Source organism: Indicator indicator, chromosome 2 (genome assembly GCF_027791375.1).
Source record: "Indicator indicator isolate 239-I01 chromosome 2, UM_Iind_1.1, whole genome shotgun sequence".
Classification (NCBI taxonomy): Eukaryota; Metazoa; Chordata; class Aves; order Piciformes; family Indicatoridae; genus Indicator; species Indicator indicator.
The window spans coordinates 14,270,613-14,297,344 of record NC_072011.1 but is presented as its reverse complement, the minus strand read 5'-3'; the positions used below and the strand labels follow the sequence as shown (position 1 = coordinate 14,297,344).

The following is a 26,732-nucleotide window of genomic DNA, read 5'->3' as shown; positions in this document are numbered from 1 at the left end:
TAGACATTCATTTATTCTGGCGGATACAAGAATATCGGCGTGGTTGATGAGTGAGTTGAACTCGGCTAGTGTTAATCACAGCTTGTCTTTCTCATAGTCTGATGAGTAAATGTACTTGCCTTTGTAAATTTGTATCTGCCTCAGACGCAGGCTGCCAGCGTTCAGCTTAAGCCCAGGAGTTTCTGCTGTAGGCACAGACGAGCTGGTGGTGCCCACAGCTATCACCCATGCTGCTGGCACGTTTCCTCCATTCCATTCATATTTTTGCAGATCTTTAAAACTGTTGTCAAAAGTTGTAAAATTGTGGACAGTGCTTGTTTCATCTTTGTTTTTTAAAGTCACCTGACATTTCATTGTACAACCTGTGTTCATCTATTTGCACATTTGCCAAGATTTGCCTGTGTGAGGTGTGTATAAAAGGTTACGTAGTGATAATTATTTGCTCCGGTTGCTGTGCAGTGTAACAGCATGTTAAACAAAAACCCCAAACACCAAGCAAGCCAGTTTCTTGGTAACTTTTTAGTTTGCCAGGGCAGTTGAGTCAGTGTTGCAGTTTATGCTGGGTGGTATGTTCTGTTTTGCATGGTTGAATGCTGATGCCACACTGATGCAGTGCCTGCAGGCAGCTGGTGTATACACCCAGCTCTCAGGCTGCTGCTGCCAATGCAGGCAGCAGGAGATGTGTAATGTGTGTCAGGGAGAAAGAGAGGCATACATGTGATCTGAGTTTTTGTTATTGTCACATCTTTTGGGTTTTTTGTTTGTTTTGCTTGGTTTGGTTTTTTTTTTTTGGTGGTGGTTGGGTTTTTTGTTTGTTTTGGTTTTTGTTGGTTTGGTTTTTCCTGTTAAACATGGATTGTTTAAACAGGATTAAACGTTCCTGTTAAAAATGGATTTTTTATTATTATTTTTTCAGTCTGAAAGTTTATGGTGGCTATCAGCCAAACAGCAAATAAAGTCTTTTCTAATATGTGTAAATACTTACCTGACATTGTTGAGCTCCTATATAGAGAGCAGCCACTTTCATGAAAGCTATTGGTTGTGACTAAAGCATTTAAAAAGAAAAGTTAAGGAAGCAGAGTAAGATTTGATATTTGTTGTGCTTTACTCAGGATTTTGATGACCTCCAATTTTTAAAAGCAAGTGTAAGAGTGTTAAATTCCATGTAATCTTTTGAACAACATAAAAGCAGACTTAAAGTTGCTGAAGACAGCAGTATATGCAGGACGCATGTCTCGTTATATGCTGTTTTCCTTGCAGTCCCTATCTGGCTGTGCTGTTGCAGCCGATTCAGAAGCCCAGGAAGGGCTGGCTTCCTGGATCCCAGAGGAAAACAATATGGGGGATGCAAGATTACAGTTGATGTGGTTACCAGCATGGAAACTTGCCTTGCAGTGCATTATTTGAGAGTGGAGAGCTGCCACCACCTAATGGCTTGTGGATGAGGCTAAAGTACCGAGAATACCTCAACTCTAATCCTGGCTTTTCTGCTCTGTGGACAGGTTACTAAATCTCTTTGGGTCTATGTCTTCATCTTTAAATAGGAATAATAAGTGCTTTCTAGAGGTGTTGCGAAGATTTATGTGTTTATACAGTGCTGAGTACAACCTGGTAATTGCTTGTCCTTTGCATCCAGCATCAGTCTAACCTGGAATATGCCTTCTTGTGATTCTGACTTTGAGAGGGAGTTTCCTTACTCAAATCCACATACTGAAGTCGCAACACTTTGCTCTTTTATTTTTTTTCTTTATTGTGCATATTTTTTCTTTTGTTTTCTAGAATAAGGCAAATGTTCCTGTTCTTGGCAGAATTGCCAAGTTGCAGTTCTTTAGCTGTCAGGGTCAGATTAGTGTATGTTAGCTTTAAATAAGCTACTCGGATATGGCCATCTGTGTATGGCCAAGAGTACCTGTTGTTCAGGGGGTGGTGAGTAATCAGGGATAAGGCTTAAGAGAAGCAGCAGACTGGAGTGGAAGCAGGAAGTGAGAAGTCTGAAATCTGTGGCAGGTGACTGGGTTTCCCAGCTCTCTGCAGCTTGTATTTTCTTGCTCTTGGCTGAGAGCTGGGGGCTGGCAGTGGGGCAGGGCATCCAGCAGCTGGAGGGAGCTGTTTAACCAGGTGGTTCCTTTTTTAGCTTTCCTTATATATATATATATATATATATTTTTTTTTTTTACGGGCTAACAGAATCCTATTGAAAACAGTTCCCCGCATAATGGAATAGCTTATCTTGCCTAAGTGCAGAGGAGGAGAAAATGTTTTCCTTTGCAGCCTTTTGAATGCGTCCGTTCAAGGGTTATGAGCAGGCCACTCCCTTCTGCTCCCAACTAGCCATTGGGACAGCAGGAACATCTTTGAGAGCAGCATCTCACAATGATTGCCTATGTGCACTGCCTGCCCTCGGACCCGATGGTCGGGTGCCTCGGCAGGAGCAAGTGGCAGCCCAGCTGCAACGATGAGGAGGAGGAACTTATCCCGCTGTATTCCAACAAAATGGGAAACGCTCACACCAAGCTACCTGGGCGCCTCAAGAAAAAGTTACTGAGCAAAGATGACAACTCCTTCTGGCCAAGTAAGAAAGATCAGTTCCTTTTTTGTTAGTTGTTTTGGTCATTTAGCAGTGTGTCGTTATTACTGAGGAAATAAGTAAAACAGACACATAAACAAGGAAAGTACTCTTATTTCTTCTACTTACTTGGAGGATGAAGGCATTGGGAAGATTCTTCTAATGAAAATAATGTATTTCCATTTCAGGAAAGCATATGCAAATACTGCGTCTGGTGGGACTGCAAAGTTGATACAGGATGACATTGTGTATGTGGTATGTCCATGTTTGAGAGGTCTTGAGCACTTATTTTTCGTTCAGTAATGCTTCTTTTCAACAAAATGATTGGTTTAGATGAGTGGAGCTGTTGATGTGGCACTCTAATTGAAAGCAGTAGAAAGAATCTGGATGAGAAGGCCAGGAAAAATAAGAAAAGGATCTAACAGACTCAAAGATGCTTAATACGTTTGACAAGTGCCTATTAAAAAAAAATCTACTTTTGAATAACCTTAGGTCGAAGGTTATTTTCCCTCTGAATGGGAGAAGAAAGAATTACTGAATTGTGATGATTCTCCTTTTTAAGTCTGTATAGTTTCAAGTTTCACTGGCAAATACAGATGGGAAATAGGGGAGAGAAATAGGACAGAGGTAGTGTTGGTGTTAGTGTTCACCTGTTTTGTTTTTAGCCTTATTGCTTGCCGGCCTTTTTTCTTTTTTTCTCCTTTTTTTTTTTTTCCCCCTTCCCCTGACCACCTAAGCAAAGGCACCCAGCTGTTTGTGGAATGGTTTCTCGGAAAACCGTATTTAAGGGTGATGGGGGAAAATTTCACAAGACAAAGAAAGCTTTTCCTGCAAAGCCAGTCTGCTGGCTATCTTGCACCAGGCCTTTAGAAAAAGTAAAAAAGTACATGAATATGTTTGCAACTGTATTGATTTTTCTTTTCTTTATTAGTCTCATGCTGATCGTCTGACAATGGGTAGTTGTCAGCATTTGAAAAGCCATCATCGAGCCACACCTTGTGAACACCCGTTAGTGGAATCATCTGTATGTCTGTTTTCTGTATTCTCTGTCTAGTTTTAAGCAAGCTTCATTAATGTCCCCTCCTGTCAGAATGTGATTTATCACATAGGTGTTTCAAGCCTTCTTCGAGGAAGCAATGTCTTAAAATGTGGGGAAAGAAAAATGCAGGTCATCTGCTGAGTTCTTGTATTTTAGAGCACATAGTGAATTCTGGTTTGTTCAGAAGGGAAAATTAAAATGCTTCCTTCATGTAAAATTACATAGTTTCTGAACTGTAGCACTTGGGGTAACTCTGAAGAGGGTAGGTGCTAGAAAACGGTTCCAGGGATGCTTTTGGTGAGAAGGACATGGTCCCTCTGTGCCCCAGCCAGTCTGGGGGGGATGATTTTGTCTGTCTTGATGGGTGACAAGTTAGTTCATTCCTACAAAGTCATGACATTAACTTTCAGAGCTGGTTCTTGTGTGCCCTCAAAGGTGTTGCTCTGAGTGGGAAGCATAGGACATCAGGAATGTCCATTTGAACCTGCTTCTCCAGAGTGTGAAAATGGAATTGAGGAACACTTGGAAATCCCCCGCAGTCTGCCTCCTTTTTGTGCTGTGTGTAGGGAAAGGTGTCCATATCCTCCTTTCTGAAATGCCACCTGAATTGAAATTATAAAACTTTGCAGAAGATGAGTAGAGCCAGAGGAAATAATTACCTTACTACAGGATTGGAAAAGGATAAATAAGTACTTGCTGATGAATTTAAATCTTCTTTTCATGTAAAAAGTTTGGAAACTACAACACAGGGATTTTTGCATTTCAATTGCTGAGTCACTACAAGGCACTGTCTACTTGGAAGGGAACTTAACGGTCTTTGAATTGAAATTTTTAAATATGTATGCAAAGAAGAACCTGGGAAACTTTTGCCTATCTGAATGGTGTGGTGTAGTTCCTATAGCACCCTGTCCAAGTGCCTTAATTTTTTGTTGCTTCAACATACTCCCAACAAAGAGAGAAAAATTCTATTTGATTCTATTTAATGTTTTAAAAATTGTGTATGTAATTTTTATTTATAATCAGCTTGTTGATGTATAAACAATTGAATTGTTTGACTTATGATCTACTGAAGCTTTTTAATGACGTTTGTGGACCCTAACAAACTTCTGCATGCTTCAGACTAAGTTTACTCTTGCTTCCTTTATGTTGAGTTCCACTGATGCCTAGTATGACCTCATGCATTTTATTTGTGTTTCTGGTTTTGGTCTTTAAGTTACAAACCACTAAAGTTTCAGTATTTAATGCTGAATCCTTGAAACTGAACAGCAAAACTATTTAACCTGCTTTCTGCCCTGACTTTTCCCAGGATAACTATTTGTGCTTCAGTGGTGGTGTCCCATACGGTAGAGAGGTGTACATGTGGAACTCCAGCTCTGCCTTGCAGCCTCCCTTTTCTTCTTACTCATTCCCAGTCAGTAGAAGGAGAAGAATGACAACGTAATTAAGCCATCAGTTAAAAGTGTTATTTGTGGGACAGAGCTTTGAGGCAGGGAGGGCTGCATTGCTTTTAAACTCTGTTAATATTTATTTTAAGGAACAAAAGTGTTCAGGAGTGGAAGTGCTTTCGGAGACCTGGTCAAGTGATAACTGCAGAGCACAGCAGGGGATTATTGGCTGAGCTTTATCTCAGTTGATAAAGGCCTCCCTTTGGGGTCCTTATCAAGAGTCATGAGAACTGTGCTTTGAGAGGTTTCACAGTGCTTACATACTCCACAGAAAATGCCCCTGGTAGTGTTAGGGTTGTTTGAAAACATAATACAGTCAAATTACTGGCCTTTCTCATAGGCTTGGAGGAAGCATCCTTCCAGTAATCCCTGGCAATCCTGCTCACTTTACATCATCTCTTCTGCAAAATACTCAGTAGTGGTGTGGTGTAGTAGCTGTGGCAGTCAAGTCACTGTGTTAGGGTTTGGATATTTTGTCCTGATAAAACTGTGAAATGAATGATTCTGTGAAGTGGACGTTCTGCTTTGTTTCAGCATCCATGATGCTGTTCCTCTGCCTTTCTTTGCTACCAGATTGACTTGAAATAGGCAGCATAGGATTGAAATTAGTCAGAGTGCAGCAATACATCCTTTAGCAGCCCGCCTGCCAGAAACATGGTGTTACAGTGGTGGAGGGACCATCACTATCATCTGTTCATTCGTGACTGCAGACAAAGACCAGGGGTACAGACACTCAGTGGTGCTGAGTGTTTGGCAGTTGACTTTCCTGTAGCAAAGTTAGGCTGAGGACTTGGCTTGGTTAGGTTTAAGTGGGTGCTGTATTGAGGTCTGAGGCTGTTGGCAGTGGCTGCTCTCCTGCGAGGCTGTCACCTGCTCCTTGTTGGAGCATCTCCTGCCTCTTGTGATTCTCGTTGCTGCCTCAGATTTCATCAAATTTGAAGAGTTCAAAGATGATGTATGCTGTTGCTAACTGTGATGGTTTGAAACTGTCTTTTTAATTTTTCCTTGCAAAGTTCAGAACAGAGAAAGTGAAAGAGTGTAAATAAGTCACTATTGGGTGTAAGAAAGCAAAATAATGATTGTTCTAAACACTTCCATTGGATAGATAGAAATGTTTAAGAACTATTACCCAAAACAAAGTAGGCACTCTGCACATTCTGCGTTCGGCAGTTGGGGCAGTTGCTGGGCTGTCTGGCTGCTGTTTCTTCTTCTTCTCTTCTGGCTGAAGATAACACACTGACCTTGGCAGCTAAGTTAACAACTTTCTGCTCTAACTAACTCTGCTTTCTGTCCAAGGGGGTCTGGGGGGGGAAGCTCCTGGGAGAGGGAGGCCCCTTTGGGAAGGGTCCCCTTTGGAGGGAAGCAAAGGGAGATTGGTTGTGCTTTTCTGTTGATTGCATATATTTGTAAATGTTGTGAATGTTGTATATTTGTACATAGTCATTGCATTTCATCATAGATTTTAGACTCTGCTTGTAAATACAGCCTTCATTTGCTTCCAGACTGGGCTAGCCTGGTTACTTGTTGGTGGGGGGGGAATTTCAGCTCACACCGACACACTAACCTAGCTAAATTGTGGCATCTACTGACTTTCTGTGATGATAAAGTTTTGGGAAGGATTTTGCAGGGTTCTTTTCTTTCTTTTACAGATGTGGAAGTGGGCCAATGGCAGTATCAGATTACTCTTAACATTTGTTGAACAGTAGCTTCAATTATTGGGCTTTTTTCTCAGCATTTTGTTGCCTGCTAGCTCATGAAAGAATGTTTTCTTCTTTTTAATTTGTTACTCTAAGGACAACAGCTCTCTCTTATCTGTGGTATGTGTTTTGTGAAAAATATATACAATTTGAAATAACAATAACTAAATCTATGTATGAATGAATGGGATGTTCTGAACCAGTTTGGGTATTTCATTATTCACTCTTTGCTATGACTTTTTTTCCCCTCAGTCTTCTCTTCCAACAGTGATAGGATTTGAATTTCTCAATTAAAGGGTGTTGTATATTTAAAAAATGCTTGCATTTTGGGAGGATTCCTTTGCCTTCTCATTTAGCAGTGTGAAACGACGACTGAATTGCTTTCCATCTCAGCAAACTGTGGGCTGTGCAGGGAGCACTGAGGAAGCCTTTGTGGCCTTTCGTGCCCTAAGTGACAGAAGGGCCCAGTCTATTGCAGTGAAGGCTGGGATGGCTGCTTAAAGAGCCTCATGCAAGTGACTGGCCATTCTCTTCCCAGTTTTATCTGCTGCATTCAGCTCCTATCATAAGAGCTGACAGCTCAGATTGTATCAGATAAGTTGGGAACTGATCTGTTTATTAAAGAGAAAGTGACTTCAATGTACTTTTTATTACATGCCTAAAAAAAGAAAGGGTTTATTCCTTTTTTCTCTTTGTGGTCTTAGCTAGGATTTATCTTATGCTTGAGTTTCCATGAATGTTTTGTTCATTTGGCCAAAACAAGCCACTGAAACCTTGCAAAGGAAAGGAACGTTTCTGATAAATAACAACTCTCCTGGTGTGCATTTCAGTACTTGCATTTTTGACTCATTTTGCTGCATGTTCCCTGCATGTGCTGTATAGAAAAGCCCCTTCACCTGTCATTTTCTGGTTGGGTGATGAACATCCAGCTCTTGGTCTCCTATGCCATTGTCACACAGTTTATAATCCTTTCGAGAATGGGATGTGAGAAAACCGTGGATGAAGGAAAAAATGAAATATGTGGTGTGAAAAGAGATTGGTGCTTAGGAGTTGTAAAACAGTAAGTGAATCAGTAACATGAGTATGAAGGCCTTGCTGTGTTGCCTTGCTGAAAGAAAATGCTTTGCTAGCCTGCCTGCCCACTGCTAGATGTGAATTTGTGCTTGCAGTTGCAAGGAAGTGCTGGTGGTGGATGTTTTATGCATTCTTTTCTGCATGGGAGCAGATGAGAAGCCACGTGTGGCGCTCAGAAGCACAAAGAAGAGGCAGGGAGGTTTTGGTACAGAGCTCATTAATATCACTCAAGTGCATCTGGAGGAGTCTGAAAAAATAGAGTTCAGAGACATCTTTTGTGCAGTTTTTTTGGCAATTAGTGCAGGGGGCATCTGCTGTAATTAAGCAGGTGAAGCAATATAAGTGCAAATCCATATGTGAAATAGGTGAGATTGGTTGAAGATGTGATTGAAGATAATGGCTAATAGTAGACTGAATAGGCTTGTCAGTGCTTAAACCTGGGGCTTATGGGTGATGGATACAGCATGTTTGCAGATCTTCCTGAAAGTTGCTTTATCTAGTGCAGTGAATTCAAGAAATGTTTTTGAGTGTTTTAAGAAAATCAGACTCAGATCATATGGAAGCTGAAACATGGTGAGCACAATGTGAAACCCCACAGAAAAGTACAAGTGCTTTAAGGGATGTCTTTATCAGCCTGACTAATGGAGTCACACTAGCCATCAGAAAAGGATTATGGCAGCATTATCAAAATCCATTTTACTATGCCATGTTTCTTACTGTGTTCCACTGTCCCTCAGGCCAGCGCTTTGAGATGAAGTGATAAAAGGTAACCAGGATTTATAGCTGCAGTGCTTTTTATTGTGCTGGAGGAGTACAGAAGCAAATTCTCCTATTAACAAGGTAGTTACTCGTATCACCCCTTCTAGAGCCTGTGTTCTGGGTCTCTGCAGGTTGGTGACTTTCACTTATCTCTTGAGTCAGGTTGTATGTCTGCAGGTGCAGGTGCAGGGTAGAGTAGTAGAGAGCTTCTGTGGAGTTTGGCACATTTGCACTGCTCTTGCAGCAGAAATCTTCCTGGTGACTTGTCTTTTCTTGTTATCTGTTACTAAATGTGAACATCTTCAAAGGCTTCCTTGCCACTCCTTTATTTTTCCTGTGCCAACTGCTCCTCACACAGTGTCCTTTCCCATGTGTTTTCTCACACAGTTGGGAAGCCAGAAGCTTTAATAGTGACCCCTTGAAAAGGTCATTATTAAAGCCTTGCACATGCTGGATTTATCAAGTATTTTGTTTGGTGCTTTGTGTATGACATGTGCTGCCCCAATTTACATGTATGTAACCTGCAGTGCTGCTTCTGCGGAGCCCATGGTAGGTGGTCATGCAGTGATATGGTAATTGCAGGGGGGGTACCACGACCTCTGTGTTGTTCTCAGTGGAAGCAATGTGGACTGCAGTACACTGCTGATGTGGACAAGCAGAAAAGAGGGTGCATGGGCTCTCACTGGGGGGCACTATGCAGACAAAGGCGTCTGGCTTCTGGAGAGCAGCTCCTGACTGCTAGGGCTGTCAAAACATCACTGCCATCCACCCCAGCACCTCTGCCTGTTGGGCAGTCCCAGTTGTGTAGGTTTGTTGGTGCTTGGAGTTGGTGCTGTGGTTCCTGGCCTCCTACCTGGCCAGGACGTGGGGGCTTTACCTCATCTCTCAGCTCCTAAAGAGCTTGGAACTGTTCCTGAAACCACTTTTTCTCTGTGTGCTTCCTACATAGGGCACACTAATGCCTTTTAAAGGAAGTGGTATTAAATCTGATAGATTATGACAGATTTTTAGCCTTCTCTTGTTTCCCTGCCCTAATCTGATGACAAAACATTAAAAAATACGCACACTGCTTGGGCCGTAAGATTTGCAGACTTCTGCTTGGACACAATTATAGATCTAGTCTGCTTTTGTCCTCTATCCAGAGCCACACAATCCCTGTTACAGGCCGTGATAATTTAAGTAAAAGCACACTCATTCACTGCAATACATAACCTCTCTCCATAACTCTGGGTTGGCTTCTGCAAACCTCTTGGAGGTAAAGCAACCTTATGCTTTGCTGGCATTGCAGCTGGCAGCATGTAAGTCTGGCTTACTGATACTTTGTAGTGTTAATAAAAAAGGACATGTTTAAAATAATCCCCAAATGCCAGTAGGCTTAGTGACATTTGAGCATGAGCGATACTGTCAGTTCATCTGCAAACAAAAGGGGTATGTCTTAATTTGTCTAATTACACTCTAACATGCAGGCCAGCTGCTGCTGTGAACAAAAGCAGTTGATCACACCATTTTATTAATTGCATATTAATTGCCACATTCATGTTAACCATATGGGAGACAGTGGAGAGGAGTGAAGGCTTACTTAGTGTGGTGGAAAAGAGAAAATTAACTGGCAGAGTGGTATCTTCAGAGAACAAATCTCAGAATGACAGGGTGCCTGGAGCTTGGTGATGCAATCTGAATTTTAGGAGAAGTCTGGGTTTGGTGGGGGGTTTTTTATTTCCTTTTTTTTTCTTTCTTCCATGATAAATTAGCATACATAAAATTGAGAAGGATTTGAGTAGAAAGGGTTGTGTGCCTTGTGTGGTGACTGCATATCTGTGAAAGCAATCCTGTGCAAGTGGATGCTGAATTTGTTTGGTAATTTGCAGAAGGCAGCCTTGCTGGCATATGGCCATCTGCCTTTGCCTGCTGTGCCAATGGATGCACCCACACCTGGAATCGCTTCTCACAGGAGCAAGGCTGGAAGAGCCAAGTGGAGAATAGAGTTTGCTGATTTTTATACTTTATATTGCAATTTTGCTGCAAGTATGTAGTCTTTTTAGCTAACAATGGTAAGTCTTGAGCAGAACCGGGTTTCTTAGACTTGAAAATGAAAACCTTGGCACAGATGGTTTGTCTGGCATGGACCAGGTGGGTTATCTGGTATAGAATACCTGCAGCAAGCTGTAGTGGACTGGTAGCTGCATGTATCTAGCATCAGATCACCTTGTAGGATGTTGAATTACGCTCTTCTTGAGAGTGGGACTTTTGATAGCTGCTCTCAAATTCTGTATTTCTTGTTTTCTTTTCACACTGTGTGAAGGCAGCAGCCACTCTCAGCAGATGCACAGCAGTTCTTTTGGGTAGCAGGTGTAGGTGGGGAGCACACAGGCAGTTATTCCTCTCCTGTCAGCCCCAGACTAGCATTATCATGGTCTGTAGAGCAGCTCTGTCGGTGCAGGGCTGTGGGCTGGCTATCTTCTGCCACAGGGCAGCCAGTGGCTTGCAGACTGGCACTCACAGCAGGGGCATATGACATGGTATGTGCAGAAGAAGCTTGCTGAAACAAGACAAAAAACCTCCCAGCACCCAAGGTCTGCCTAGAGTTTATTTGTTCTCTCCTCAGCTTCACACCTCCTTAGGAAGGCGAGCAAAGCCTCATGCTGGAATTTTTAAACTAATGAAGGGGCAGCAGGTGTGGTAGGAGGAAGATGCAAGATCATTTTACGGTGTTCTTAAAAGGGAAGTGATGAGTTAATGGCAGATCAAACACAAATATGTGAAAGTAAGTGCAGGACTAGACCTGGAATATGGAGTGATTTAGAGAACTCAATCTTGTCACTTAATTAAATCTACCTGCTTGGGTTTTCTAAAGTCAGTATTTCAGCATTAAAGCCTTAGTCCTACCTCACTGCCAACAGAGATGGCATTTTGCTTGCATTTCCTAAATGTCTCAGAAGAGCTGGGATTGGGAGAGATTGGCTATTTAAAAAAAGGTGGTGTTGAGGAGAGCACAGCCTTTATTTTAGTTGACGTATTTTTCTCCCCCCCAAACCCTTTAAAACATTGTTCAAACAGTATTGGAAAGCACGAGGATTGCACAGTTAAGCAATCACTGATAAGCAGTTGAAAGATAGATTGGATCTGACCTATTCTAAGACTATGTGGTGCAAAGCAAACAATTGGTGACATTCTTCTGCCTAAGCAAAAATTGGGACAGAGGGGTGGTTTTCTTTGTGGTTTTTTTGTGGTTTTGTTTTTTTTTTTAAATCAGAAGAATGCTTTTAAGTGGCTCATTGCAATTACATCTCAATTGGTGCTGTAATACACTGCAGTGGGATCTGGATTATGGGGATGATGCATGATTGGAAAGGCACAGCTTGAGTTTTGGCTTGCAAGCGGTGCCTGCCATTACAGCAGTTACAGAAACAGCACCCGACTTGTAACTGACCAGTTTTGTCCTGGAGTCATTGGAGGAGAATAAATAGGAAGTCCCATGATGCCACTACTCTAGTCACAGCAACAGAGTACCCAGTCAGCCTCCCTCTGTCTTCAGTGCGCGGGCAGGCCTTGGCCTGACTATTACTAATTTAAAGGCTGAATTCCCTAAAGCACTGCTCATGGCTGTTATGCCACAGCCCCTGGCTTTTGCTTGGAAACTGTTTTTCAGTATGCTGACATGTTAATAGTGAGGGCTTGTCCCCATCAGCTGAGCATGAACTGGTGTCACTGGACACTAGGCTTCTTGAGAAAGAAAAGCTTGTCAATACTGTTGTTGAAAGGCAAATTACTCCTGTGTGATGCCTTTTCCGTGGGAGTGCTCAGCTACCCACTCTGTGAGGGGTCGCTGGCCATGTGCTGCTCATCCCGTAAGTTTCATCCCCTGTCCAAATTTTGATCTGAGCCATGATGAGTATGGGACAACTTTCCCTTCTCTGGTTCAGTGCAATCATTTGTTTGTCTGCTGTCCTTTGGCCACTTTGACAAGAGTTTAAGAGCAGTGAAGTTTTACACACAGAGTCTGTGGAGCGAGCACAGTGTCATTGCCCAAAAGCATCAACAGCAATTTATAAAACTATTTCTTTGCAGTTCAGTGATCTGTTCTAGGGAGGGCTAATTAAACTTGTAGCTGGGCAGCATGTCCAAAGCAGGTTTGGCACCTCTCCTGATCCCTCATAGTTCTCAGCATGAACTTTAATTGGCTTGTCCCTCCTTTTGTTTGTCAGAATCTTGCCATGAACATGATGGCACAGCTGGACCAGGGACAGTGGGCTGCTGTTTCGTGGGTGTAAGCAGGTCCCCAACAGATGGTGATAGTAATATTAGATTAAATAATTAATAGCATCAGAGAAAAAGATGCTCTTTTATGTCTGCAGCTAAAGGTGCTCATGAGTTTGGCTTTTTTCCTGTGTGTAATGGTAACCTTGTCCTGTTAGGTTTAATTATCCAAAGAAGAGCAAGATATTAATTTCCATGATATAACAAGAGATATTTTCAAAGCCTATATGAACACAGAAGTTTAATTTCTTTGTTCCTGGAGCAGAATGTACACTCTGTACAGAATATTAGACATTGTGGGATGTGCCATATACTTTGAGTGGCTGTAGGTTCAGCTATTTTCTTCTAACCAGCTGTGGTTTAAAACCAAAAATGTAAATTGGCTTTTGGTGTGCATCAGCTTAGACAACTTCTGACATGATAGCAAAACAGGTATCCTGTTAGGTGGCACTTGTGTGTAATTCAAGTGGACTGGGCTTGGAGTTTGTTTGATGCTGCATTGCAGCATCCTTAAAGGATGCCATAGTCTGGAAAAGCTTGTATCATTATCCATAGAGATGAGAAGAGGAAGAGCCTTTTCATGCATACTACATACTGCAGAATAATTTTAGGAAAATACAGCTGTGGTTTTATTATTGGTTGGTTTTCCTGAGGGTGTAAAAGTTACTTGCATTGACTGTGCAATTGATCGGCCACCTCCTTCTTTACATTTGAATTCGATCTTCTGATCCAGGGGTGAACCCTGCCCTGGAGCTGGTGGGAACTTTACCAGCTCACTCTTCTGTGCTGTTTTAAAATGAGACTTCTCATCTCTTCTAAAGCAGTTGAAATGAATAATGCTGTCCTGTTCCCTCTGTCATAGCACAAGCTGTCAGGAATTAACAGTTTTCTGGACAAAGCTGATTTTGGATTGTTCTGCATAGTTTAAAAATGCAGCTGCTTGCAATATCCAGTAGTTTTAATCAATTGTCTTGAGATGGCAGGGTTGTTTGCTTAGTAGTATTTAACTACAGGTATTTCTTTGCCTTGTTTTTACTGCTGTCTTAACAACAGCTACTGGGACATTTCATGATGACCAAGCTGGGCAGGGTAGTTGATTGTTACAAGCTTGCTGTATGCTGTGCTGGCAAACCCATGGTGTTTATGCTAAGAAATTTAGTTTTAGGCTCCGTGTCTTCAGTCTCCAATCACATGTTGGAAATCTCCAAGTTGCAGTGTATCTACCGTTGGCAGGATAATACGTTTAGAAGCTCTTTCAAAAATATTCTCATAGCTTTAATGCAAGTGTTGATCTGAATTGTGGAGGCATGCTTGCACTTCAGGGGAGGTTCAGGCTGGATGCTATGAAACACTTCACCACAGAGAGGGCTATCAAACATTGGAACGGTGTGCCCAGGCAGTGGTGGAGTCACTGTCCCTGGAGGTGTTTAAGCAGCATGTGGCCCTGGCACTTAGGGACATGGTTTAGTATTGACCCTTCCGTGCTGGGTCGAAGGTTGGACTGGATGATCTTTGAGGTCTCTTCCATCGGATGTTTTCTGTGATTCTGTGAGAGTTCATTACTGGAAGAAGATTAGTCTGGAGATGAGCTGTCAGGTTACAGAGTGTGTGATCTGTTTGGAGCTGAAGTGGGGGAGGTGGTGCCTTTGAAGGTTTTAACGTGCAAATAGTGAAAGGACCAGGAGCAATATTTTAAGAACTAGCATCAGCTGTCTCACGTTTTGCACTTAAACTTCTCCTTCAACTTTTCCAACTTAACACTTAAACTCCTCCAACAAAATCAAACTTTTCTGGAATTTATGTTTTGTGCTAAGTGGGAAAACCGAGGATAATAAGAGAGACATTTTTGCAATTAAAAATGGTATCTTTCATTTTAAATAGTATATCGTAGGTACCTCCACTGTAGAAAAAAAAAAAGGCAGGGATCTACTTCTTTCTATGAGGAAACGGAGGCAGAAATGGCAGGTAGTGTGGGAGGGGACAGAATCTTATTTTATTTTCTTTAAATCTTTTGGGGGATTACTTTTGATGAAGTAGGTGGGCATACCTGTTGTTTGCTTAGCGTCTGAAATTACTGAAACCATTGCCATGATATTAAAAATAGTGATAGTTGTGCTCACTAGTGCTTTCTGAAGATGTTTGGTGGCAAAGTACCTTTGTCACAGTAGCATTATTTAAATGTTAGATGCTGATAGTGTTGAGTGACCCTGACATGTCATGAGTTTTGGGCTGCTAGATTGCATATGCTTAATAACAAATATATTTGCATCTCACACACTATTAAGCAAACAAATGGTGATAAAAATCTTAAGCTGGAATCCATAGAGGCTATCCTTTCATTTGGTTTTATTGGTAACATAAAAGAAGGTGGTGCTGACCACACGAATATTGCAAAATTTGTTTTCAAAATCTATTGGTGTTTGATCATGTCAGAGATCCATGTGCCCATGGCCAGCCAAAAGCGTTCTCTGGAGGTATTGTGGCACAGATGTTGGTTCAGTTGTTTCCTTAGAAGCTTAAAACAGGTTGATGAATCCTGCAGCAACATAATTATTAAGTGACTGCTATGAGGAATAGGTGCCTTGCTTGAGTTTGGAGAATACTGTTTTTCAGGGCAGATTGTGCCAGTATTTAACTGGAACATGCCCATGTTTTCAGATTTTGCAAAAAATCTTAGGGCTTTAGCAACAATACTAAATGTCACAACTGCTGAAATCCTGTTTATTATTTGTGAACTTTAGCTTTTACTTGTTTGTTCTGTAAATAACAAAGTTTTTGAAAATTTAAAGAAAAATAATATCCCCCCCCCCTCCCCCCTGAAGCTGCTGTGTGAGCGAGTTTGCAAGCACTTGGTGCTTGATTTTGGCGTGAGCAATTACAAGATTGTATGAAGGTTGGAGTTTTCCAAGGAGCTTAACGTTTTTCATTTATAGATTGCAAAATTCTTAGGAGATTAGAGGATGTACCAGCCTAATTTTAAGAGAGGATGTCTCCAAGCTTCAATGTGACTCACCCTGAGTTGAAGAGTAAGCAGAGAGAAAAAGAAGGAAAAAAAAGAATCTGCCAACTTCTTATACCAGAATAATCCATATATAAATAAAGCATGCCAAAGAGCAATGTTGGGCAGGGAGATGAAGATAGGCTACAGGAATTCTTTCTGTGACCTTTAAATAAGTGAAATGAGTGGGAGCATATCCCCTTCAGGACACCCAGAAGCAGAATGCAGACTGAGATTAGTTGAAAATGTCTGTTGGATATTAGTGTGGATCCACAAGTGCACAGCTGCCAGAGATGGAATGACAGGCTGAACAGGGAGACTGCTCAGGACAGAAGTTCAGAAATGGCTTTTTTGCAGTCTGGGTGTATTTTTGTCTGTTGGTTGGTTGGTTTTTTGTTTGCTTGTTTTGTTTTGCTCTGAGTCTTACAGGATGAATTGATGATAAGATTTATGCAAACCTGTCTGCCTGGTATTTTTCCCATCAGTAACTCAGAAGAGAAACATCATCTTCATGACATGTCATTAAGGCAAATAAGAGTCAAGATTTTGCAAAGACTAACTTACTACTTGCTGCAGCTACTGTTGATGGGTTCTTCAGTATAAGCCATGGCATAAGAGCATTGAGGTAGATTTTGAATGTAAATTGAGAGTGTACTGCCCAGTAGCATTTTAAAAGGGCCTTCCTAGGGAGACATGAAAGTACTCTTCTGGGAGCTGATGTTGCCTTAGCTGGGTTCAGGAATGGCCAAAGGAAAACGATCATTCCTTGCAATTTAAAACAAAACCATGAAACGAAATTGTGCATTCACTTGAACATTTTCTGTTCTCCTGTGCAGTGTGTGTGGAGATGGTCTAACCAGAAGAAACTGCTGCTTTGTTTGCAGATAGCCCTGCCCACGTGCTCCCTTTTCTCTCTTGTGATGTGTTTGCATGATAGAGGATCCTGTGGAAAGATGTTTTGAATTGTCAAAGGAATGAATTAGCTTTATTGTGCTGTGACCTAAATAGGATCATCAGATCAATCAGTCTGCTGCTTTTCTGTCCTCTCTGGCTTAGGTTGTGCTGCATCTCCTTCTCATCTTCCTCTCTCTTCCCCCTGCTCCTGCTGAGCAGCCTCTTTTCCAGAGCCTGTAGCTGTAATCCCTTACAGCATGAATAACGAGGGGCTGCTGTTGCACCTACTTTAAAGTAATACCTGTTTTGTAATTGCCTGCGTGGAGACAGACTCAGCCCCCAGCTCCGCTGCCAGTTTGCAGGGACATTGGTCCCTCTTGGCATTCTGTTGCGGTGGCTTTGGGATAAAATACTTTTTCTCCTTTGTTCCCTTTCCCCTGTGCATTCTCCTCCTCTTCCTCCTGATTCCAGGTTTAATGAATTGTGATTTCTCAGTAGCCGAGGAAGTATCGCGCTTCACCGAGGCTGAGGTTGCCTTGAAAGAGGCCATTGTGAACGAATGGAATTGCAGACAGGAGGGCAGCTGAATGTGGTGCCGCCTGGGACTGCCTTTGTGGAGGGAGCACTTTTGTTCTCCTGAAAGACGCAGGGAGAGGGTCAGCTGGGACTGGCTCTGGAGAGAGGGAGGGAGCGAGAAACTCCTCATGACCATAAATTATTGACTCCTGTGGTCTGCGGTGGTGGCTTCACCTCCGGTTAAACACCAACAAGCGGTTGACAGCATGGGCGAAGGTGGGCAGAATAGGCATAAAAGCTTGGGCACGAGTTTTGAAAACACTTGAGGCATTAATGCAGTCTGTCTTATCTCAGGTGCTTGATGTTTCTTAGTGACAGAAGTCTTGCTTAGAAGTAAGGGTGCAGCTTTCAAGGCCAGGTCTGAGGCAGGCAGGAGCCTTGCCACTTGCAGGAAGGGGTTTATAACCCTGCTGGGGCTCTGGTTCACCCTGCAGATGCCTGGGTGCGTCTGGGCAGCCTGGGGAGCGGGTGCGTGGGGGTCAGTCCCATAGCTGCAACCCTCTGGACACAGCAGCTGCTGGGAGGAGGCAGACGGGAATAGCAGGGAGCAATCCTGAGCATGTCCTATGTGGACCTGCCCCTGCAGACAGGCTGTTAACAACTGCCCTTCAACAGCTTCTTAAATGTGTGTGTCCCCTGCATGCTGCTGCAGAGTGGCACAGTAGAAATTTGTTCTGAATGAGACTGACATGTCCATAAAAAGCAAAGGCATCAACTTAATTGTTTTGAGTAGATCTGCTTACCTAAGTTTCTGTTTTCCCTTTTGCTTTTGCAGAGACTCCCTGGAAGAACTCTTGTGGTACAGTTCTCAGCTCAGTTGTACAGTTTTACTTTTTCTTTCCTCTTAAAATGTTATCAGTGCTACATAGTAGTTTAATGAAGGATTCTTCCATAGTCTGAGTAAAGTCACTAAGGCTTACAACCTGAAAGTTTAAGTTTTGAGATTATGATACATGTTAGTAGCTTGCTGCATCACTCCTTTCATGAATTCATGTGTGTGTTGGGTTTGCCACTTCTTCATGAAAATAAGTGGTAAATTTTGTCTTAATTTGTGGGAGGGAGGAGAAATGGGTTCCTTTAACTGTTCTTGTGGGGTTTTGTTTGTTTGTTTGGGTTTGCTTTAACTTGGTACTTCCTAAATTTTATACTGCATGCATGCATGGGCTGAAGAGCATCAGTTAGAAGGTGAATAAATAGTTGATTTTCACTGACATGTTCGTGTACCTGACAGACACCTGCTGCCAGGGCTGCTGCTGGGCAAGTTGCTCCAGCTGTGGTTCTGAACAATTCAAATTCATCCCTTTTCAACATTTGCTATTTATAAACCCACAGCTTCTTCAGTGGGTCTTCTGCACTGGTGCAAAGTTCAGGGCATTGGTTGTGAATGAGGGCTCTACAGGAGAGCCCCCTCCCCCAGAAGCTGCTTTTAAGTATTTCCATGGAAGCCAAATACTTCCAGATTGTTTCAGAGGCGCCAGTGTTTTATGTTGCCATGAATGTGGAGGGATAGCTGTCCCAGATGGCTATTGCAGAACAGGTCAGCTGGAAAGCCCCTCTAAAGAGGGCAAAGAGAGAAGTGAAGGAATGGATGCAGCATTTCAGGCGTGCCATGCACAAGCAGCCACTCGCTCACTTCTCTGCTGTATGTACATCGTCTCTGTTAGAAATTAAAATCAGTTTAACCAGTTAGATGAGAAACTATTATAATGTAAACTTGAGACACATTTTATTAATGATGGTGTTACACATTCATGATTTTAAGTGTGCTGTTTGGCACTGCATCTTGTGCCTCTTGTTTTATTTGCTTTGATCTTTCACTTGTTAGGAAGGAGTCTTAGGAATCCTTGGGAATCTCATCCACTATGAAGTGAGAAGCGGCATTTGCTAAAAATCTTCGTATTTTCTGTATTACTTGGGATAGTACCCTTGTGAGGTGGCAAGTGAGTATGAGGTGAGAACTGAGACGGTAGGTTAATATTAACTTGTCTAAGGTGAAGTAGGACGTGTGTCACGGCGCTAGTCTGGTACTTCTCTCAGTCATTTTCCTCTAAAGAACAGGTATCACAGTGTGTGCGCACCTACTGTTCATGCTGGGTTTATTCAGTTTTAACAAATTTACACTTTTTTTTTTTTTTTTTCTATTAAGGTAACTTTAGGTAAGTGGTTTGTTGTTGTTTGGAGGGGAGGAGAGTGGTTTTGTCTCCTGGGTTGGCATTGTTGGAGGCTGAAGTCTTTTACCTGTTTGGATAATGACTACAAAATAAACGTTCTCAAAACTGCTTTGTCTTTGCTTTCTCTTCTCAGTGTAGAGAGGCAGGCTGCAGAGAAGCACGCTTTTTTCATGCTTTCAGCTCTAGGGGAACTGTTATGAGAAGCCAGCGGACCGTTTTCTGTGAGAGCAAAAGCATTTTAAAAAAGCTGGATTTGAAACAGTATGCTGAATTTCATGGAAGCCAATGGATTTGTCTCAAATGGAAAAGACTTTCTGTCCTTCTTGACCTAGTGCAGTCTCTGACAGATGCAAATAAAAGTACCCAACTGGTATTTCCTTTGGTGTATCTGCTCCTGATAGGCATTTTTGATGTTTGACTTCTTTATCAGCATGACCTGAGGGAAGATGGAAGCAAAGGAGGGGTGAGGATGAAAGACGTCTTATGTATTGTTTCTTACTGGGTCTGAATAGCTGCTTCCATACTAGAGATGAGTGCTTGAGGACAGCCATCAGGCTCTTGTTCTCAGGCAGGGAAAGTGCTTCAGGGTTGGGCTGAGGATTTGGTAACAAAGAACAGCACTGAGCTTGGCACACAATGCAGGTGAAACGGGGAAGGGTTCCTGGAGCCGTCCAAAGTACTCCGCATCATGATGATACACAAGAGCGTAACCATGCAAAAGGGAAAACTTGCTTCCCAGGGTTTGCAAGCCTCTGTGAGGTGCTACAAAGACCTCAGGGACAACGTCTCATTTCCAGTAGCCCAGTCTCCCTGACACATTAACCTGAAACTGTTACCTTCTCTTTGCAATGGTACAGTAGCTGCCCATCCCATTTACAGAGGTACGTCTTGCACCCTAAAAAAGATGCCACCACGATAGAAAAGGAGTATACTACCTTCTGGGTTTATTATCAGATGACAATGCTACTAATGTTAGAAATGCAGTCAGTTTGCCCTTGCCTCCGGAGTGTGTCCAGTTAGTATGCATTTAAAGTGGTTTTAATGATATGTGGATGATAGCAGATTCCTAATGGGGGTATTGTGTGTGCAATTTTAAAGAGCAAATAACATCCAGCAGTTATCATGTTACCAGAGTTTCATCCCGTGGTCATTTCTTGTGTACGGTTCTTGACAGAAAACAATGCAAAGGCAAAGGTGCCTTCTTCACCATTGCTGCTGTGGCACCGTAGTCTTGTGGCCCTGTGGCAGAGATGAGAGAGTCAAAATGTCTCCTGGACCAGCAGCTACTCGAGATGAACCTGCTGCTAATGGCAGCGTTTTTGGTGTTAAACTCACGTTGTAATTGTAAAATCTCTGGGTTTGAAAAATACTGATGACAGTGTGTGCATACGGTGATGGAGGTACTTTCTTTACAGTCTGGTCTGTGCAGTGCTGAGTTTTAGCCATTTTATGAAACGTGAAGTTCGTGTGGAGCATCTGCTTTTTACTTACTGCACTTCAGAGGCCAGATCCTGCTGCAGCTTCGGGGTCAGTCTGAGCCCCCTGCTGCTGCCTTTTTTTTTTTCCTTGAGGAAAAGAATCCTTTTCATTGTTAACTCGAGGGGCTACCTAAGCTTGCTTTGTGAGGGCTTGCTTCTTGAGCCTGAACATTGTGCGAAGGGCATACCCTGCTGAGCACATTGGTTTGGTGCTTAGCATCTTAACTGCTGCAAAATAACAGTGCATTCCTAGGAAGGATGGCTGTGGACTTCTCTGTACAGTTACTTACCTTTTTGTTTGTTTGTTTTGTTTGTTTGGTTTGGTTTGTTTTATTAAGGCATGAGGCTATAACGTGAATCTGAAAAGGCTGGGCTAGTGCACAAGTTTCGTCTGACGAATAACAGGTTCTCTGCTAGCCAGCAATAACTCGATTTTGTTTTCTGTGTATCTGGTCAGAGATGACGCTAGTAAGAATAAATTAGGTGTGTAACTGAATGAAATTCAATATGTAAAATAGAAGGCTAGTGGCAATGGCAATGCAGGCAGTGGCAATGAATACGGGGGAAGCGGCCAACTAAACCGCAGCTTTTGGGTCCTTGGAATGAGAGGGTGGAAAAGAAAAAGGGTGTGGGAGCTTAGAATGGGAGCGGTGGGAACGCTGGGCATCCTGATTTGCACGAAAATGCAACTCATTTGCAGCTGGAAGGAGGCTGCAGAGCAGGGGCCGGGGAGGGGTGGGGGCTGCCCGCCCGCCTTCCGCCCGCAGACGGGCACCGGGGAGGTGCAAAGGGCGGAGAGAGGGAGGAGGAGGAAGGGGGAAGGTACCGGCGTCTCCCTTTACTCCAGGGGCAGAGTCGGCTGGCGCGGTGGGAAGGACAGCGGTTACATGCGAACTCGGATTGTCTGGGGCAGCCAAACTTGGAGAGCGGAGCAGAGGATGAGAGGAACTGAGTAAATGCATGGCTAGCAAGAAAGCTCGATTTTTGATTCTATGCGAACCTGAATAATAGTTAACTCTTTTTCTTTCCTGCTCCTGTTGTTTTTCCATGTTGGACCTGGCTGTTTACAGCCCACAAAGTTACACGGGAGGAGGACAAATTTAGGCTAAAGAATTGTAAAAGATTTCGTGCATCAGGAAGACCTAGACAGGTTTAAAGTTGTGATTTCAAGAAAGAAAGGCAGAGAAGAGAGCCTGGAGAAGAGGAATTTGCTGTGTGGAGTTCGAACAGGCTTGGTCTGGAAACAGTCACCTTTCTTCAGCTCCTCCTTTCTATGGGATTTAAACTCCAGGATTGCAGTTCAACACCTTGAAAATGGTGGTTTTCATCAACACAAAGCTTAAATCTCTCATGAAATTCTTTAAGAGAAAGAGTAAGTAATTGTGTGTGCTCTCTGTCCTTTCAAGAGACAGCTGGAAAGGAAAGTGCAATTCCCTTAGGCTCGGGTCCTGCTTTCCTTGTGTCCTGCTTCCCTGGAGCTTCATAGAGTATAGTATTTTCTAATGTGTGGATGCAGCCTTATAAGGTGCCTTAGGACCTCTGCTTTGGGATGCTTCGTTGTTGCTTTTAAAGGACTTCATCAGTGTGGTTCTTAAGGAGCCAAACTTCTGTGTGAAGTGAGCTGGAGCAGCTTAGTAACAAGGCTGAGCATGCCAGTGTCACCTGCAGCTGGGCACAGGTGTCCCGTGGTATGCTGGGGCATTCTCCCAGGGGTGGACAGATGCCTACCTGTGTCTATTTGGGCAGCTGCTGCCCACATGTGTAGCTACAGGCTTGTGTCTCTGAGGTATCTGCAGAAAGCTTTCTCTGAGCAGAGCTTTGTTTTCTAAAGATGCTGTGGTTTCAGAATGGCTTTTTAAATTTCAGATCTTTATTTAACTCATGAAGATAAACAAATTGCACTCGAGAGAGAGTGCACAGCACTTCTGTCGACTAGTTTTGTTGACCGTTGCTGTGATGAGCAACAAACTTTAATTTTGGTATGGTGGGACTGCAGCCAGGCAGTAGGCTTGGTTAGTGTTTCCCTTCTCCTCCCCCAGCTGTACTCTCCTCTCTCCGCACCTGCTCAGCCTGGGGATGGGGAGCATTGCTTTTTGGGCAGGTCACTGGTTATACCTACCACTTTTTCTGTAGTATCAGGGTGATTGATGCTGTAACCAGGTACGTGGTGTCTTGTCAGTTTGTCATGATTTAGGTTTGACCTTTAGTTAGCAATAACAGGAAAAGCAGGCAGAGACTGAATGTGTTATCAGCCTTGTTGCAGCCAGTATGTCTGCGAGAGGGGAGAGGATGTAGGACCAAGACACCTCAGAGATGAAGTGATTAATAAAAAGTCTTCAAAAACCTTTTTCGAGACATTATACTAAACTAAAAATAAAGAAATGCACTTAAGAACACCCTCCCCCCCCTCCAAGTCCTCCTAGAGGCATTGGGCATTAGGCTGTGGGTAGGTTTATGAAGCAAAAGGTGTAGCTTTTCTTTAATGGGTTCCACCTGAAATGATCCTGATGCACAGTAACATTAGGGAAGGGGTAACTTTTCAGCTAACAGGAGACTGTTGCCTTCATTTTGCTTCTCGGTTTACACACCTCTCTGTCAGACAAACTTCACAGGGATGTGACAACAGCAAGCAGTGCCCAGACAGCAAGGAAAGCAAAGGGAAGATGCGGAGCTGGCAGTGAGGTCAGCACAGCAGCAGGGCAGGTGCTTGGGAGGCACCACAGCTGTACTGGGTTTTGTGCTCCGGAGAGCTAAAAGTAAGGATGTGCAGTACACTGGCTGAAGGCAAAAAGGTGCCTGGGGGATCATAAAATATGACCTCCAGCTACCTTTTCCCTGTTATTATAGGGTGAAGGGATAAGGCTGTTCAGTTGTAGGAGTTTTTATTGGTGATAAACTTTAAACAAAAGGTAATGTCTGTCTCTTGGGAAGCATACATGATAAACAAATCTTAGCAATGTGTGCTTTCACTGATTCATTACTAGAGATTCATTACATGTCTGTAGGTAACTTTGAACTTGAGCAAGGTCTCTATTTTATTTTCATGTGTGTATTGGCTGGAAGAGGTGGCCAGAACAATCCTCCTTCAGTACTGTTGTGTTCTGAGCAGTATTTGCCCAGGGAGTTACTGTTGTCCAAACCTGCTTTCCATTGATGGCAAGGGAAAGTAGCTAATTTGTTGGCTTCACTGGAATCTTTGTTCCTGGTTTGAGCAAGCATGATGTCAGAGAAAGTTATTATGAACCTGTCATAATCTCTCTTGTGACTGCCATATTCCCAGGGTGACCTTTGAACAAGAGGAAATTATCTTGTAATGCACAGTGCCTGTTGGGATCAGAAGAATGGAGATACTGATCTCATTTGTGTAAGCTGGGAGCTAGCGGAGGGGAAAATGGAGCTGCGAGTTCGGAGTAAATACAACAGCAAGTGTAAACATGGCAACAACAGATTCAGACTAGAAACAAACAATGAATTTAGAAATGAGAGCAAGGTTTTTAACTGTCATGTGAGTGAGGTCCTAGAGAGCATTTTGATGGGACTACAGTGGCAAACAATCTTGTTTTAAGATGATGTGCAAAAAACTTACCTGTGTGGTTTCAAGATACAGTTATCTACAATAATGTTTATATTGTCTCTTTCTGCAGCTGTTTCCAACTTAGATGAAGAAAGCAAATGGACTGTGCACTACACTGCTCCATGGCACCAGCAGGAAAATGTCTTCCTGCCCTCCTCAAGACCACCTTGCGTGGAGGACCTGCACCGACAAGCCAAGCTGAACCTCAAGTCAGTCCTAAGAGGTAAGAGATGTTGCTACTGGCACATGTCCAAAAGGGCAAGTAGTTTCTGTCACAGTTTTTGCAAACATATCCAAATTGTAAGCTTCAAAAGAAGCTTATGTCAGTAAGTCCTGCATTACTCATTTGTGTTTTAGGTTTAAGAACCACATCAGAGGTGATGTCTTTGTTGTTGTACAGTATCATTGCCAGGGATTTGGCTACTTGAGACATGTCTGAAAAGGTGCTAAGGGCAGAGAAGGGAAACCAGGAACAGGGCACTCATAAGGATTCTTTCAGTAGAGAAAGTCCCTTCTTTCAGAACGGTGCAGCATATTTTTAAGGAGCATTTTTTGCCTTTAGTGTCTGCACTGGGAGTGGACCTGTATGGTCTGGCATGGGGGGTGTTGTGTTAGTGCAGCCATGAAGACAGGGGCAGGCTGCAGAACATCTGCCCTTGGGCCAAAAGGAAAGTTCTAAATTACAACTTGATGTCTCTGTTCTAGAAGTGGTTGAGCTAAAACTTTTCTTTACATTGGCTCTGTAACAAAGGGGGTTACCCTGCAAAGAGCCAAGTCATTTCAATTCCCTTTCTGTTTTGGCAGGAACTGCAGCTACTTGATACCTTGCAGAGTTAACCTGATTTAAAAGAACTTGATTTAAAAGATTGTAATTTTTGTTTTAACACATTTCTGCTTTTTAACATGCAGAGAACTTCATTCTGCATGGCTGAATAGAGAAGCGTTTGGCTGTTGTATTCTATTTCTCTTGCTTGTTTCTCTAGATTGATCTTCACTATCTTTTACTGGGTGCCTTTTGTTATTTAATAGGGGAGTCTTGACAGCCACTATTTTTAGCTCATGCATGGATCAGCAGATAGTCTGTGTGTCCTCTGTACTTGTTATCGGATTTACACTTTTGTGCAGCACTTCAGCCTTGAAATGCTTATTGTTTCCTTGAAGGCACATTTACCAGTTCTTCACAGAAGAAAGGTATTTGCTTGCTTTAGATTAAAAAGAACACAGCTTGTCGTTAGTTTATTGTAAACTTCAGCTACCTTTCTGTTTTTCTGTTGTTTGGGACTACCAAAGAAGACTGCACAGGCTAAAACACTGCTCTAATTTTGTCTTATGTTTTGTCAGAAATGCATTGACTGGACATCCATCTTTTATTTCAATAAATTTATGGCTAATATATTTGTGTGAAACTTAAGTAATATACATAGCTTCCCCCAGCTTGCACATCTAAAGCTATTTTGAATTGCTGGGATTTTTTTCCCAGAGCTGCTGCTCTTTATTAAACAAAAGCTGTTCAGTACTACTACAACTTATCCATTTGTGTTAAATAATCTGGCTTGTGCCCATGCTGTAGGTCTCCTTGGTAATGAATTGAATTTCAGTTTTCTGCTTTCAGGGTAGTAATAGAAGAAGCTGTGCTGCCTTCACCAGACCTCAGTCTGCTGACCTTAGTCATCAGAACTCTGCTATTTATTTATTTATTTCCCCAGGCTGTATTTATTCCCTAAGAGTAGTAACTCCTTATTGTGCCCTGTAGCTGTCCTGAGTACCTACAGCATGAATTTCAATATTTTCAGTAATTTCGTTCTTGCCTGTAGAGTCTCTGAGTAGTAAAAGAGGCACTGGGTAAAGTTTTTTATCAGTTTTACTCTGTTGCTGCTTCAGTCAGAACTTTCAAGTCAAGCAGATAACAGTGCTTTTGTTCACAGTTGGAGGATTGGGTTAAAAGTTTTGTAGTCAGAGCTGAACTTCATTCAGTATAAAAGTGCTGTTGAAATCGTGACAACTGCCAAACTGCTTTTCTGCCTGCTGCTTGAGAAAAGAGTTTTCCAAAGCTTCTTAATGGGTAGGAGGCAAATTCAGTGCCATGTGATTATAGCATAGAGAAACCTCGAAGGGTTTATCTATGCTATAGATAGGGGAACTTTAATTCTGCGTTTCTTGGTGTCATAATGAAGCTTGCAGTTTGATATCTTGATGTCTCTAAT

At 42.6% G+C, this 26,732-nt stretch overlaps 1 protein-coding gene across 1 annotated transcript in view; it reads left to right on the top strand.

Moving 5' to 3' along the window:
- The window catches only part of NHSL1 (NHS like 1), a 186,838-nt gene that overhangs the window by 107,812 nt on the left and 52,294 nt on the right, over positions 1-26,732 (top strand). Inside the window, 1 exon segment of the mRNA XM_054393591.1 lies at positions 24,599-24,751. Coding sequence (XP_054249566.1) covers positions 24,599-24,751 — 153 coding nt within the window.